Raw genomic sequence first — 16,759 nt, 5'->3', positions numbered from 1 at the left:
ATTGCAAGAGAGATGAATGAACAAATCCATGTCCTAACTGATCTCGATCTTAAAACAATACAAGGATTTAAATGTTTTTGGAGCACTTGCCTCTTATTTTGATTTAAAATAGGGTAATGATTACTCTATAGATGATACTTGTACATCGTATTTTGTTTTTGTTATAAACAAATGGGGTATAATTAGTTTCAATTGGAAAATGTTGATTTTTTCTATTGGCATAGCTATGATTCTTCTCCTATATGGAAGTTAATCAGATTCATATTACATTTTCATATCTCATTTCTCTCTCTTCCTCATAAAAATTCACATTCCTTAGATGCTAGGTGTGATACTTAAATGTGAGTCATTGGGTGAAGGGAACTGTCTAATAAAGTAAATTATTTTTTCAAGAGTACATCTGTGAATCTAAAATGTTGTTGTTGGCCCCACCTATGCCAAGGAAAAGTATGCATAAGTGGTTCAAATTGTATGGTCTTTAACACTATCTTAGATGCCATCTTAAACATCTAGCAAATGACCAATATTAGCGAACTAATTGAACAAAATAACATTCGTATCCATGTGTTTGCTTCGGCACAAGCTATGTTCTATGCATTATTATTGTCAATATACAATACTTTGAATAATTAGCTTATTTATGTGTCAAGCTTACTAGGTAGAAGGCACAAAAGAACCGATGAAAAAGAGGAGTGAGGACCTTAATTCTCTTTTCATTTGATTGCATATTTTCATAATAGTTTTATGCTACTTGTAAAGTGTATTAAATTCAACAAAAAAAAACTCAAAACTGAGTATTTTGATAGCATTTTTTTTGGGTTTGGCATTTGTTGCAAGCAATAAAAAATGCGCAAAACTTCAACATTAACTGACTTCAATTGAAAGTGATTGATACTTTGGTTGGCTAACTTCCAATTACAAAGACCTAGGGCATTAACATAAAATACTTGAAGCACCCTCATACTCAATTTTGTTGAAACCTTTGGTGGATAACATCTTGTAACGCCATTCGAGCCTCTCTCACAAACCACTCATCAAGGGGCATGAAGCTACATTGCACAACATGCATGATTAGTTCTCAATAAACCTTTCTACTACTTTTATGCAAAAAAGATTCAATGCAAAACCCCAACAATGTTGAAAAAGAATTATTGTATAGAGTTTGCTACAATTAAGTGATTTTGAGTTGAAATAATCTTGACAATGAAATTGCATTGACTCCAATCCGAATAAGTGAAAAGAGTTGGAACAAAAATTACCAAGGAAAAAAAGCTAAGCTGCCAATGCACAAATGAAGCGAACAATAGTGATACCACAAGTAGGAGCAAAAGTTTTTGCATAATCAATGCGCTTTTGCCAAGCATGACCATTTGCAACAATCCTTGCCTTGTAGCAATCAATACTACCATTTGGCTTACGCTTCAACTTACTAACCCACTTTGTACCAATGGCCTTCTTGCCAGGAGGCAAGTCACATAAGATCAAGTATTATTCTTCCCAAGTGCATCATATTCATCTTGTATAGCAGCCATCCAATTTTTTGAATTTCGTGCATCAACTTTGAGCTTGAGAGAACCCATAAAGAGTCTAATCCAACATGTTGTACAACTCATCTTGCATAGCTGTCACATGGCCTTTATCTTTTGGGCAAGTAGCTCCATTGCATCTTTGTATGTTGCACACACACTGTGAAAAGGTTTTGTGGGATTCTTGTTGTCTTTACGCTACACTTTGACAGCATAAATTGAGATACATGAGGGTAAGAGAAGGTAGAAACTTGTGTGCAATATAATATTACGGGTCACGAAGGTAACTCCGTATCAGCAACACTTTCACGACATGAAGAGAAGCGGATTGGAGCAAAGATGCAAAGACGAGAAGATTGGGGTAATTGAAGCTATTGACAAACATCAATGTTACTTGGATCCAATAAGAGTAATAGATTCATAGATGATGAGCCTAGGTGAAAAAATTATAGCTAAATGACTTGTTATTGAGCCTGCATGACCTTAGGTCGTTTTAGAAGCCCGTATGTATAAAAGAGTCTTATAACTCGTTTTTAGAGGTCGTTGTTTAAGCTAAACAACATGAATAATACTATGTACTAAAGAGCTTCTGTCTAGAACTCCTTCATGACTTGTCGCATCCATTGTGCTTGTTCGCAAATACGAGTACATAGTGGTAATCGCCTACTTTTGCTCTTCAATTTAACTGTTTTCTTCGTGTGATTTGCATTGGTTGAAGTCACACTCTCTAACGTTGAAACCTATTGTTTGAGTGGTTTAGAGACTAATTTTTGGTGGAGAAAGGTCACAGGGGTATTTGTAAGCTAATGCAAGCTTGCTATGTCAATTTTGACCACCTAAGAAACGATGAATCATGATGTCAAACTTAAATTGATGTTTTTTCAAGTCTAGCATGTTGTATTAGATTAATATAGGAAAAATTACCAAAATACCCCTCTAATTTATGGAAATTTCCAAAATACCCTTGTATCTATTTTGGTTGGATTGTTCAAGATTTTCTAATCTTTATTCCTTTCTTAATATTGAGATTCGTTTTCGAGTGCTTAGCATGTTATTTGTCACAAATTATCTCACAAAAAAAGGCAAACATGTCTAAAAATAATGAAGCAATTCATCTCAAAAGCCTACATAACCAACTCAAATTCTAGTTTTAGCATCTTGTATGATAGACTATTAGTCATCTTATGCAAAGCTACAAAAAAATTTATTTTGGAGAAGTTTACTCTCACAACGGGGTATTTTGGGAAGTTTAAAAAAATTGAAAGACATTTTGGGAATTTATGACAAGATGTTAGGGGTACTTTGGGAATTTTGGAATTTGAGGGGTATTTTGGGAATTTCCACAAATTAGAGGAGTATTTTGGTAATTTTCTCATTAATATATTACTCCCCTTCTATTTTGTCGCATTTGCTCATCGGAAAGCCCAATCTAGTTAGTAAACATATAGACAAGATTGTTTGTTTGTTGGGCTTGATCTATCGTTTCTTCCACACTAATAAACTCCCAAACAAACGATAGGTTTAATAATAGTTGCAATAGCACTCAAAAGTGGAGGGTTCATCGAGGTGTACGTCAACATCCTGCAGCAACCAACCGAGTCAAGAGACAGCCCATCCCTGCCCAAGCCAACCCCGTTCGCCCAAGCGTGAGAGAAAGAGGGCAACGCGGGTCGCGCGTGTGCGCGTACACACACACACACAGATGCCCTCGGACTCTCGAGCGAGGAAGAGAGAGTGGGCGAGGGCGATAAAGAGAGAGTAAGGTCGTTTAACTTTGTGGGAAAACCTTCTATTTTAAAAAATGGAGAGTTTTCTCCCTTACGATTTTACAACTTGAAAAAAAAATTCTTGCTCAACATTGCCTTTGATTCTTTCCAACGAAATTACCTCATGATGTGGGTGCTCTATTTTTTGGCCTGCTAAAGGCCTTAGTGCACTATGGGCAAAGGTCGTTCAATTTTGTTTGCATGACAAGTGTCCCAAGAGGCTCGAAAAGTCTTGAATGAAAAGGAATCATGGTCTTTTAAATACTATTTCCTAAAGTATTCATAGGAGTTTGATCCAATAATGTGAAGTCTTGATAAAGAGCCTTTTGATGTAAGGATTTCATAAAGACTTCTTTCACTAATTTGTTTTATTCTATTTTATGTTTATTAATTTATTTAATTTTTTTTAAGCACTAAAATATTTTTGTTTTAATTTTTAATTTTATTGTTTTTACTTTACTTCTTTCTCATTTTATTTTATTGATGTGCAATGTGCATCTTTCATATTATTTAAGTGGGGCCTTTCATAATTTAAAAACCATTTGTGATTATACATGTATAATAGATAATCTTTGCAACTAATGGCTCCTACAAAATCAAATTCGTTACCTTTTAAGATTCCCTTTCTATTCGAGCTCCTTCCCTCATCACCTCGCCTCCATGCGTGCATGCCCCTGTCCCTACACCCGTCTCTCTCCCACTAAGACCTCCTGCAATAGTCGTGAGACAAGCTATCTCTGTGTGAATTTTGTGGCCCTCATAGGTTCCCTTGCACACGACAGAGTTTGGGTAAAACCTTGGCTCTCAGAGGTTTTTGAATCACATGCGCCTTGTGTTGCCTCCCTCCCCAATCACTTGTGCCTAGCCATCAGCTAGGCGGGCGAGCTCATGATATTCCCAAAGAGGAGAGAGTCTGTCGAGTATGCAGAGAGGAGATGGAGAGTGAGGAGCATTTTGTTTGTAGATGCAGAGCTTATGACGATATTAGAGGCAGATACGAGTCATTATTCAGAAGGCAGCCTACCCTCCTCCAAATCATGCACCCTCGAGATCAGAGACAATTGGGGCGCTACCTATTACAGCTACAGAGGCATAGAGATACACTTCTGCAGCCACATACAGAAAGTGGGGGGGAGACAGTCACAGCTTATAAATTGTTTCCAGAGGACCACATCTCCTCCACTCCTAGATCCACCAAGGGGAGTGACTCTCCAACAGGTTGAGATGAGCCAGGATGACGTCCGCGTGTTACCGGATGCCGAGCCCCACGACTCCACCACAGACAGATGGAGGAGATCCAAACCCGAGAGCATCAAGTTGTTGAGGAGAGACGAGCCTAGATGATGGCTCACCTAGCTTCATTCATCCAAGCAAGCCTTGCTCCCGATCCTCCCATGTACCACATTCTACACCCCCCTATTAGCACAGGATGGAGCTAGCTAGCTTGATTCATCTACATGGTTGTACTACCGTGACATATAGACATGCACAAATCCCCAATACTAGAGCTGCATCCCCCCCCTAGATCCCATCATACACCAAGGTTTTCTCTTTATTTTATGCCAGTTTGGATTGTTTTGTCTTTCCGATAGATGGAAGACATACACAAATGTATACCTGATTCGTCTCATAGGCCGACTTCGGCCTCACATAGACGTTAAAAATATTTTTTTCTTTCTTTCTTTCTTTCTCTCTCTTCCTCGACTGCCACCCACATGCTCTAGGACACTAACACTCATCCAATCACACCCACATACTCCAACTTAGAGCATGTTCCACATGCATTTACACACAAGGAGGGGGTGGGGAAGTTTTCTTTTCCCTTTTGGATGGAGCCCTGTTTTTTCTTTTTTCTTTTTTTGTTTGGGGGGGGGGGGGGGGGGGGGGGGGGGTTTGGTTGTAATCGTAGAAAGGGATGAGAATGGGAGAGCAGGGCTTTGGGAAGAAGGGAAAGGTTCAGAGTCCCCTTCTTTTTTTGCTTGTCAGCCTCAACTCACACAGAATGCCAGCCAAAAAGTAATAAATGATGTCGAAGGTTTTGTAATTCAGGAAAAGAAAAATTTACAATTTCCATGCAAAGAAAGAATACCTCTGGGGATCATAGTCATGCTGAGCATAAATATCTTGGACTGAGCAGATCAAATCAGAAATAATACTCCGAATAGGTTTAGGACAATATTCGCCATCTGACGCAAATTGTACAACAAAATGAAGATCAAAGACCATCTGGCATATAACAAAGTGAAACTATGTTAGGTGATGAATAAAGCCCATATAACTATGCCATATTCATTGGTTGCAAATCAAACCACTTACTTGCACACAACCTTTTGGTTCTAAACAAGCTTTGCAGGCCTCAATGCCAGTCCAAAAGCTCTCCAAGTTCTTCAGCCACAATAACACTCCTTTCAGAATATTCAGCAGGGGTATGGACACCACCTTCTTCCACCCAGTTATTGCTTTTTTCACACATTCTGAGATTCTAGTTAGACTAACATAAAGTTCCTGGAACATGCAATCAATGTGTGAATAAACCAAAGAAGATGAAGGTCATGAGGAGACACTGAAGTCTTCAAATTTTCATATTGAAAATTCAAAGCATAACAGGGTCTCCAACTTTTATGTGTGTAAAACAAGATCCTCCAGCTACATCACTGCCTGAGCTTTCGAGGCGTTCCTAAGTTTGCATTCAAACTGATATCTCAGCACTTCATAACTTTTGATTTTGTTCGTATTACTGCAATTCCTACTGAAGTACAAAGCGCTAGCTCTTTAGCATGTGCTTCAGAAAGAGAGGCCATCGTTAGCCAATACACACAATGTGTTTAGGGCGGGGTCTGGAAGGCTGTTATATAGGCACCTAGCATTTGCCATGGCATTGTTCATGTGTGACACTAGCAGTATTAAGTCTTCTTTACAGGATAGATTAAGGCATCAGGCTTTGAGTGATGCTATACTTGAATTGTCACTCAACCAATGGTTCATCTAAATGATTGACCTTGCTGGCATACTAGGGTCACATTTCACGGCCATGCACGGGCACTACTTTTCGGTCCATCCATCTCACTTCTTGATTCAATCATCTTTGTGAGCATTTTCAGTCGTTTTGATTTTGACTAGAGAGAAGAGAGATAAATCTCAGCCTCCAATCTTTCCGTATTCGGTCTTCCATGGTTAAGTGGGTGTTTGCAAGAGTTGAGCATTCTCCCTTTCTCTCATAAACCATGTAACTTGTATTCTAGCCTCCCATGAATCGCCCCCTCTCCCCCCTACCATAGGACCACATTTTGTTACTATGTACTTTTGTCCTTCCTGATAGATGGAGGACACGCACATGTATATTTGATTTGTCTCGTAAGCCAGCTTCACCCTTTGATAGACATAAAAAGATTTTTCTTTCTTTCCTGATAGATGGAGGACACACACATGTATATTTGATTTGTCTCATAGGCCGACTTCGGCCTCTAATAGATGTAAAAAGATCTCTCTCAATATCTTTTTTTTTTTTCCTCGTAATGTTTGATTTATTGATGGCTGGGCCTTAACACATATATGGTCTATGCGCAATGCTTTTCTTTTTGATTCCCAATCGGGCATAAGAGATCACATCAAGCGTATCCGTGGATTGCTGCTATGGTGGGTTCCTTTGATGGTAGATGGACATGTCGTTAGCAGCGACCAAGCTCTACCATGGCTACATGCTATACGAACAACATGCATGTCTTGAATGTGTGTAGATGGCTCAAAGGGTACATGTCTTTAAGTAGGCCAAGCTACCTACTTTTCTTTGATTTGATTCAATAAATCTCTCTCTCTCTCTCTCTCTCTCTCTCTCTCTCTCTCTCTCTGAGCTTGATACCAAGAGCACAAGGAGTTGGGTACGAAGATGGCTTTCTGTAGAGAGCTTCTCCAACTAACAGAGGATGGATATGTGATCAGACCGGCCTATATGGACACTCATTTATCCTATGGGATGCGATGTGCTATTGGTCAGATGCACACATCATCGCATAAGCTAGAGATTGAGATTGGCAGATTTAGGAGAGTACCAGCAGAGGCCAGGATATGCCAGTTGTGTCATATAGAATCAGAGACAGAGTTACATCACATTTGCCATTGTCCGGTATACTATGAGATACGAGTCTGCTTTCATTGTCTATTCAGAGAGGGCTTTGGACCGTTGGCTGGAGTCATGAGATATCAGGATCAGAGATACCTCGGCTAGTTTTTGCTAGAGCTGCGCAGACACAACGAGAGTCTCTTGAGGAGATCAAGCAGTAGGAGACATTGACAGAGGGAGATCAACGACCTCTTTAGAGCAGAGACTCGACAACTAGACGAGCATGCTTCACAGCAGACTACAAAGCCCAACCATACCAAAGGTATATGAGTTGACAGAGCCATTGAGCTCGAGCAAGCTAGATGCCCACGTCTACGAGGGCGACCACGACATCAACCGAGGCTCCATCAGAGGATCAGGACTATTCTAGCACGAGCCATTGAGCTCGGGCGACCTAGATGCCCACGTCTACGAGGGCAACCAAGACATCGACGGAGGCTCCATCAGAGGATCGGGACTATTCTAGCACGACACGGGAGACACCAGTACGACTATTTACAGAGGCCGACATTGACGAAGCTCTTCAGCAATCGATGCAATACTTTGTAAAACAACGCCCGATGTCGGGCACAGGGTTATCCTCGTACGTCGTACAGCAGCATCCGTACCGTACGGTACATTCCATACGTTGCGTTTGGTACTTGTTCGGGCGTATTTTTCAAAATTCAAGCCGTTAGTCAATTTGACCCGATTTGACCAGCTGCCAACGGTCGCATTTTCAAACGTTTCCGCCTTGGGAGAGTGGGCATTTGGGAGCCTTGGGGCATGTTACATGTGGCATGATGCCATAGTCATAATCTCTCTCTCTCTCTCTCTCTCTCTCTCTCTCTCTCTCTCTCTCTCTCTCTCTCTCTCTCTCTCCAGGCACCCTTGAGGTCTTTGACGCGGGTAGAGATTAATAGACTCATTCGTCAGGATCTGATTCAGTTGGACACAAGGAAGACATGGATAGAGCCGATACAGGAGTTGGGCACAAAGACGGCTTTCTATAGAGAGCATTTTCTCCACCTCACAGGGGATGGGTTTGTGATTCGACCTAGTTATATGGACAGGCATCTTTCTCATGGTGTCCGATGTGCCATTGGCCACATACGCACGTCCTCACATCAGCTCGAGATTGAGACTAGCAGATTCAGAGGGACACCAGCAGATAGCAGGATATGCCGCTTATGCCATCTAGAGCCAGAGACAGAGGTACATTACATATGTCATTGCACAGTGTATTATGAGATACGAGGCCGTTTTCATTGTCTATTCAGAGAAGGTTTCGGGCCACTATCTAGGGTCATGAGTTATGAGGATCAGAGATGTCTTGGGCTATATCTACTTGAGCTACACAAGCATAGAGAAACTTTACTGAGGAGAGCTGAAGAGAGACAACCCCAGAGACAGATCACAGATTTCTTTACACTAGATACTGAACACCCAGAAGAACAGACAGAGGAGCAACCAACAGTGGAGAGGTCTACCCGCACTACTGGCATTCTCATAGACCGTGCATTTGAGCTAGGGAGATCTAGACGACCCCGATGGAGAAGAGGAGCTACACAGTTTCGAAGGAGGCTACAGCAAAGGATTCGAGCCATACTTTTTCGTTGTCCAGAGTGCAGATGAAGATGGATCTCTATGCAGATAGATCTCTACTTCCCTCCCAAATTGTCTACACATTGTATAGCTTAGTTCACACGTTTCACACCTCTCGCCTTTCACACCTATCCGCTTAGTTTAGGATTCCGCAGTATTTATATCTTGTTATCCCTAGTCTAGTTTAGTTTAGTTTAATTTATTTTGTTAATCTGACTTGATATCAGATACACCGCATTGTAACTTCCTGGTCTCATAGGTCACTTTGGCCTTTTGAAGACGTTAATATAACATTTCATTTCATTTCTCTCTTGGTTATGCCATTTCCCTCTTGAATAACAAGTCTTGAGTTCAACTCTCCTCGTCGGATAGATCTTTAAGGTCTCTTGGGATAGTTTCCTACAACGTTAAAACAATCTTCTTCTCAGGTGTGTGTGCGCGCGTGTGCGCTAATAAAAAGAGGAACACGGTATAACCTTTCTATTACCCAAAAGCGTGGTAGATTGGTTATGCCATTTCCCTCTTCAATAACATGTCTTGAGTTCAACTCTCCTCGTCGGATAGATCTTTGAGGTCTCTTGGGATAGTTTCCTACTACGTTAAAACAATCTTCTTCTGACATAGTTCACTCCAATATCGGAGTGAAACAGGGACGCCCATTATCCTCTACTTTCTTTGGTATGTATGTTGATGAGGTCTCTGATTATATTGACAGAGGAGGAGATAGAGGTGCTCAGCTTGCAAGGACATGGATCCCTCTTTTATTGTATGCTGAGGATATCGTGTTGATATCAGACTCACCAGAGGGTATGCAGAGACATTTGGACGCATTACATAGTTTTGCAAGGGATAGTGGATTGTCTGTCAACCTTGGTAAAACCAAGGTCATTGTAGCAGGGCTACAGTGTCACTTCACAGGTAGACAGTTCGACAGTTAGTACAGTTGGTCTAGACTGTTTCACACTGGACGGACCCTCTGGGCTGGAAGTGACACGTGGTAGGGTACCGACAGTGGTCTAGTGGACATCGTGGCCAGGTCACCACATGGCTGACATTTATGAGCCGTTGGTGGCCCTTTATGGAGCTACATATGAGTAGTAGCGGTTAGTCATCGGGATTATCATCTTCTTCACCTTTGGTCCAGCATCGTCAAGGTAGCGGGTCTTACACAGAGCACTGCTTCACCATCCTTGCACATCTGAGCCTCGACACCCCACTTGTACCTGTGAGTTCTGGGCTGGAGCTGAGTGTGCTGCCACGCCAGAGTCTGTACATGGTTCTTTGAGCTAGTCGAGTCCACATGTTCTGGTCCACTGTTGTGTCTCTGTTGTTATCCATTGTTTCTGTGTTTCATTTTGTTTGAGAGAGTTTCCATTTGTTTGAGTGAGATTGTCATGCACATTGCACTGAGGGGCACCCACACTGTAGAGAGCACAACACATTATCCGCGCTACAGGTGCTCTCATTTTGGCGATCACGGTGGGACCTCAACTGAAGTCTCACTCTCTTGAGTGGCTGGTTTCTTCGCTTCGCCTGTGCAGCCTGTTGGTTTGGTCCAGTTTCACCCTTGACAGCTTAATCTAGCTGGTCTAGTCTCTCGCCTTGTTGGTCTAGTCCTCTCTCGCCCTGGTCCACCTAGTCCTCGTCCCTGGTCTAGTCCTTCTCGTCCCTGGTCTAGTCCTTCCTCGTCCTGGTCCAGGCCAGGTGGTCTAGTCACTCATCCTGGTCTAGTAGAATCTAGACCAATGTTCAGCCAAGTGAAGGTTGTCTTGCCCAAGTGAAGGTCTTCTTGCCCAAAGCTTGGTGGGATTGGCGGTTACTGCATGACACATACAAGGTCATTGGAGCTTCAAAGTGCACTACTGAGTCCTCTGAAGTACTACCACGGATGGCGTCAACCCTTGGTGCCCAGTAGAAGCATATTAACCCCATCACCCATACCTACTCATACGGCTACCTCCATTCCTTCGACCGGTTCTACATCCTCCAGGTCACCTTCTCCGGTAAGGCTCTCCCCCATTTTGTTACAGCAAGCTAGTGAGCAACAGACTCAGGAGCAAGAGGCCATGGAGGAGCTCACAAGTGTTCTGGCAAAGGTGAACATCAAGTTCCCTACCTTTAAAGGTCTCTCCACAGAAGATGCAGACGACCATGCTCGGAGGTTTGTCTCTCTTTGCAGAGGTCGTGGCCTCAACAGAGAAGACGCATACCTGGTGCTCTTTCCGTTTGTAGCCTGCTACAGTGTCACTTCACAGGACAGGTAGTTGGACAGTTAGCTACAGTTGGTCTGGTTCACACTGGACGGACCCTTTGGGCTGGGAGTGCCACGTGGCAGGGTACCTATGGTGGTCTGGTGGACATCATGGCCAGGTCACCACCACCACTCAGTTTGGAGATAGACTTAGCTGGCTGGACATTTATGGGCAGTTGGTGGCTCTTATGGTTGTACATATCAGTAGTCGTTTTGGGCAGTTCTATCTTATCTTGCACTTAGTCGTCTAGAGAGAGTCTTACACAGAGCACTGCTTCACCATCCCTGCACATCTGAGCCTCGACATCCCATTTGTACCTGTGAGTCCTGGGCTGGAGCTGAGTGTGCTGCCACGCCTGAGTCTGTACATGGTTCCGTGAGCTAGTCAAGTCCATATGTTCTGGTCCACTGCTGTGTCTCTGTTGTTATCCATTGTTTCGGTGTTTCATTTGTTTGAGAGAGTTTCCATTTGTTGAGTGAGATTGTCACGCACATTGCACTGAGGGGCACCCACACTATAGAGAGCACGACACATTATCCGCGCTACAAGTGCTCTCATTTTGGCGATCACGGTGGGACCTCAACTGAAATCTCACTCTGTGAGGTGCAAATCTTGAAGTTGGTTAGGTTGATCTAGCTTCGCCTGCCTTCTTCGCCGACCTTGCTTTGCAATGTTCCCCTCTCACCTGGTCCATTAGTCCTTGGTCTAGTCCTTTCTCGCCCTGGTCCAACTTATCCTCGTCCCTGGTCTAGACCTCCTCGACCCTGGTCTAGTCCTCCTCGTCCCTGGTCTAGACCTCCTCGACCCTAGTCTAGTCCTCCTCGTCCCTGGTCTCGTCCTTGGTCCAGCCAAGTCTAGTCATTTACTTGGTTGGTTTGGTGGAGTCTAGACCTCTCACAAGTTTCTTGCCCAAACTTGGTTGAACTGGTGGTCACTGCATGACACATACAAGGAGGTCAGTTGAGCGTCAAAGCCCACTACTGAGCCCTCTGAAGTACTATCACAGAAGACGACCTTTGACACCTTGTAGAAACCCTTCAACCTCCTCACCTATACCTCCACATATCACATCACCCATTCCTTCATCAGGTTCCCCATCTTCCCGATCACCTTCTCCAGAAAAGCTCTCACCCATTCCTTCGTCATCAGGTTCCCCATCTTCGCGATCACCTTCTCCAGAAAAGCTCTCTCTTATTCTGCTACAGCAAGCTATTGTGCAACAGACTCAGCAAAGAATCATGGAGCCACTAGCTAGTGTTTTGGCCAAGGTGAACATCAAGTTCCCTACCTTCAAAGGGCTTTCTTCAGAAGATGCTGACGACCATGCAAGAAGATTTGTATCTCTCTGTAGGGGAAGTGGGCTGAACAAAGAAGATGCTTACTTGGTACTATTTCCATCCACCTTGGATGGCCTAGCAGATAAATGGTACAGCAAATTTGCAGAGAACCATTTTGCAACTTGGGCAGCCTTAAGACAGCAATTCTGTGCAGCCTTCAGGCCGGGTGACTACCAGGAGAAGGTGTTGGATAAGTTGGCCAACATGGTGCTCAAGCCTGAGGAGACTTTTGCGGAGCTTATGACTAAAACTAAGTCACTGGTGGCCAAGCTTCCCCAACAACCCGGTGAATTCATGGTTAAAAAGTGGGTGGAGAAGGCGCTTCCCAAAACTTCTCAACAAAAACTCCGAGAGAGTCTCCGACCCAACGCCACTCTCGACGAGTTCATCGCAGCTGCTACTAGAATAGAGGGGGCTAGGAAGCTCTTCAACAACTCTCCTCAAATAGATACTCCCTTTGTGTTCTCTGAAGGTAGTCCTACTGATCCTTTAACTTCTTTACGCAAGGAACTGGAAGCCCTAAAGCTACAACGAGCTCTTCAAGAGGAGAGGTCCTTCTCTCTTAGACAAGAGAAGCCTACACATAATGAGGCATTGGAACAGATTAAGCGCGAGTTAGAAGAGCTCAAGTGTCAGCAAGAGACTAAGGCTATGGTTTGGTGTAGCTCATGCCGCTCTCCAGGGCACCCCCCACAGGAATGCCCCCTTCGGGTTTACTGCCACTTCTGTGAAAAATCTGGACATGAGGATAAGGATTGTTACTACCTCAAGGGATTGCAATAAATACAACAAAATCTTGGTCCTTCTCTCCAACAAGGGCTAGCGCCTGCATCCAACATGGTCTCACCCTACGGCCATCAAAACCCCCTATGCAGCAAGGTATGCACAACAACTTTGCACCCCACAGCTTTTATCATGCCAGTACTCCCTCACTTCCCCAAAGTTTCTACACCTCAGCCTCCAACTCCATGCAGCAACCACCTCGTCCCCTGTTTCGTCCTTCCAATCAGCCCATACTCTGCTACAGATGTGGAGAATATGGGCATTATCAGAGCAAGTGTCCTTTACCCGAGGGGTCCCCACCTTGTCGTCATTGCCCTGATTCGAAGGATCACTACAGTAAGGATTGTCCCAAGCAAAGGGCATCCACGTCTTCAGGCTCGACTCAGAACCAGCTCGAATTCACCTTTCCGAAGATAAATTTGATTACTGTGAACACCGTGCCTCAACCTTCACCTGCTACTCATGTGGTTAAGCCTCTGCAAGTGGAGGAGCCTGCTGGTGTCCTTACTCGGGCACAAAGAGCAGCTCTTGGTCTCAGTCTACCCACAGGTCCACCTCGCCAGTCTCCACTTCCTCAATCTGGTCTACCTGACCCAAAGGACAAGTCCTTCCCAATTGCTCAGAGCAAACCAACTTCCTTGTTATCTGACATTGATGGAGCCTTCTTAGAAGCAATGGCTGACTTGGAACAAATTAAGGTTCCAAAAGGAGCCCAGTTCGAAGGCGCCAAGCCCACAGCAGAAGCCATCTTGAAAAATACTTTTCAGCAGGTGTCACTATACGACATGCTAAAGCTTGACGCGACACTTAGAAGTGACACCCTGTCAGTCATTCAGTCTCTGTACCCGGGGGCTGGGCCTAGTGGCGGGCACCTCCCTGTACAGCCCTCAAAGTCTTACTTGATTTCCTATCCAACTGCTCCACTCACCGATTATAAAAGTCCTCGCCTCACTGTATCTATTCTTGGACAGCAGCTATCCGGCGTCATCGTTGATGGTGGATCTGGAATGAATTTGATGCCCGAATTCACTATGAGGGCCTTAGGTCTACAGCCTACCCGACCTGCTCCTTTCACTGTTACATTGGCTGATCAGAGAACAGTCTACCCAGTGGGCATAGTCGACAAGGTACCTCTGAAGGTACAAGATTTCACTTTTGACTTAGATTTTGTGGTAGTTCATCTTCCCCAGGTAGAGGGAGGTTATCCCTTGCTGATTGGTAGGCCATGGTTGCGACATACGAAAGCACTTCATGACTGGGGAAACGACGCCATGTGGATACATACCCCTGGCTCTCCAATGCAACAAATTCGTCTCAAAGGTGGCATGGATCCAGTCTTTCAACATAGCTCTTTGTCAGTAGAGTCCAACCCTGACTTGGAGCAGCCGGTCCCTCCTGATGGGTCCGATGAAGACCTACTGCAGTGGTTAGAAGCTACATCTTCGATGCCATGCTATGTAGTCTCTCTTCAACCCTTGACAACAGATTCACCCTCTTCCCCTGATCCTACACTTGAAGCCAGTAATCCCAGTCAACCAAGTGCGCCAGAACCATGTGGGCCAGTCTCTGATGACCATCCTTCAGAGGGTCCATTGATTGAAACCATCGGCCTGGGTGAGCCTATAACCCACCATAGAAGGGGGAAAAAGTCTCCCTTGCAAGAGTTGGCCAACACCCCACTTCCCTCCTTAACCTCCATTCCATCTGAATCTCCACCCATGCCGGAGCACTTTCAGGTATCTGAGGACTTACCATTCGCAGAGCTTCCATCAGGATGGTTGCAGGAAGAGTATGCTGATTTCAACATTGATCAAACGCCAGCTCATAATGTCCAGAAGCTCACAGAGGCGGCACAGTCTTCTATCCTTGACGCAGCCTCGCCCACTGCACTGCCTGACCCAGTCAGAGAGGTTAACCTAGGCGGCCCTGACAACCATCAGCCCATCTTGTTAGCCGCTTGGTTATGGGATCATCCCGCTATACTCGACCAGGTAATCTCTTTCATGCACTCTTTCAAGGATGTGTTTGTGTGGTCTTACCACGATTTGGAGGGTATTCCAGCAGAGCTAGGAGTCCACACAATTCCTCTGGTTGAGGGGGCTAAGCCAGTCAAAGGAAGGGCTTACAAACTCAATCCCAAATATGCAGAAGCAGTCAAAATCGAGTTGGAGAAAATGCAAGAAGCAGGTATTATTGTACCAGTAGAGCACTCAGAATAGTTGTCCCCTATGGTTATTGCCCCAAAGAAGCAGTCCAACAAAATTCGAGTTTGCGTCGACTACCGGGCTCTGAATAAGGTCACAATACCAGATGGATTTCCAACCCCTTTCACTGAGAGAGTCCTTGAAGATGTCGCTGGCCATGTACTGTATAGTTTTATGGATGGGTTCAATGGCTACAATCAGTTAGGAATACATCCTGACGACCAAGTCAAAACAGTTTTTATAACTCCCTAGGGTATTTTCATCTATACTAGAATGTCTTTGGGCTTAAAAATGCACCGCCTTCTTTCAATCGCATAGTATATCTCATCTTTTGTCCTCTGCTTACTGATCACCTTCGCATATTCATGGACGATTTTTCCACCTTCTCGGGTGCTCAATGTTCAACCCCAGTAGAAAATCTAAAGGAGCATCTTGCTCAGCTCTCTGCAGTCTTCCTCAGGTGCAGAGAGGCACGTTTGAAGCTCAATCCGAACAAGAGTCATTTCTTGGTCACCGAGGGCACACTGTTGGGCCATGTGGTGTCTGCTCAAGGTTTAGCACCTGGCCCAGAGAAGATAGTGGCCATCTTGAAGTTACCTCCTCCCATAAATCCAAAGGTATTCAGAGCTTTGTGGGTCACACCGGCTATCATCGCAGGTTTATACGTATGTATGCACAAGTGGCTCAACCATTGACCCGGCTTACCAGTGCTGCTATTCCCTTCCAGTGGTCTACACCAGAGGATGAAGCATTTGCATACCTCAAAAAACGCCTCACTGAAGTGCCCATTCTAGTTGCCCCGGATTGGGCCCTACCTTTTCATGTGCATACTCATGCGAGTCTGCTGGCTGTGGGTGCTATGCTGACTCAACCTAGCAAAGAGTTCAACTTGGATCGCCCTGTACATTATGCAAGTCGCCTACTCACCAAAGCAGAGCGCAACTATAGCACCACAGAGAGGGAAGGTTTGGCTATAGTATATGCTCTACACAAATTTCGGCACTATTTGCTAGGGGTCCACTTCACAATTATTACTGATCACCATGCCTTGCGCTATCTGCTTAATAAGCCACAGGTCGCAGGTCGAGTATGGCGGTGGCTCCTCCTATTCCAAGAGTTTGATTTTGAAGTGGTACTCCGTCCTGGTAAGCAACATGTAATGGTTGACCACCTCTCTCGCATTCACA

The 16,759-nt window shown here is 44.4% G+C and overlaps 1 protein-coding gene across 4 annotated transcripts in view; it reads right to left on the bottom strand.

Moving 5' to 3' along the window:
• Positions 1-721: 721 nt before the first annotated feature.
• LOC147437573 (exocyst complex component EXO84A-like) overlaps positions 722-16,759 on the bottom strand; it is a 97,630-nt gene continuing 81,592 nt past the window's right edge. For 3 of the 4 annotated variants that reach the window (XM_086487096.1, XM_086487092.1, XM_086487093.1), the window contains 3 exons: positions 5,609-5,797; positions 5,382-5,518; positions 722-1,049 (listed from right to left, as the gene is read on the bottom strand). In XM_086487096.1, coding sequence (XP_086343222.1) covers positions 965-1,049; positions 5,382-5,518; positions 5,609-5,797 — 411 coding nt within the window. In that variant the 3' untranslated portion in view covers positions 722-964. The remainder of the gene's footprint in view (positions 1,050-5,381; positions 5,519-5,608; positions 5,798-16,759) is intronic. The other variant, XM_086487094.1, reaches the window with a different exon arrangement.

Source organism: Adiantum capillus-veneris, chromosome 17, assembly GCF_014529385.1.
Source record: "Adiantum capillus-veneris isolate H3 chromosome 17, ASM1452938v2, whole genome shotgun sequence".
NCBI classification, from domain to species: Eukaryota; Viridiplantae; Streptophyta; class Polypodiopsida; order Polypodiales; family Pteridaceae; genus Adiantum; species Adiantum capillus-veneris.
This window is presented reverse-complemented; position numbering and strand designations above follow the sequence as displayed.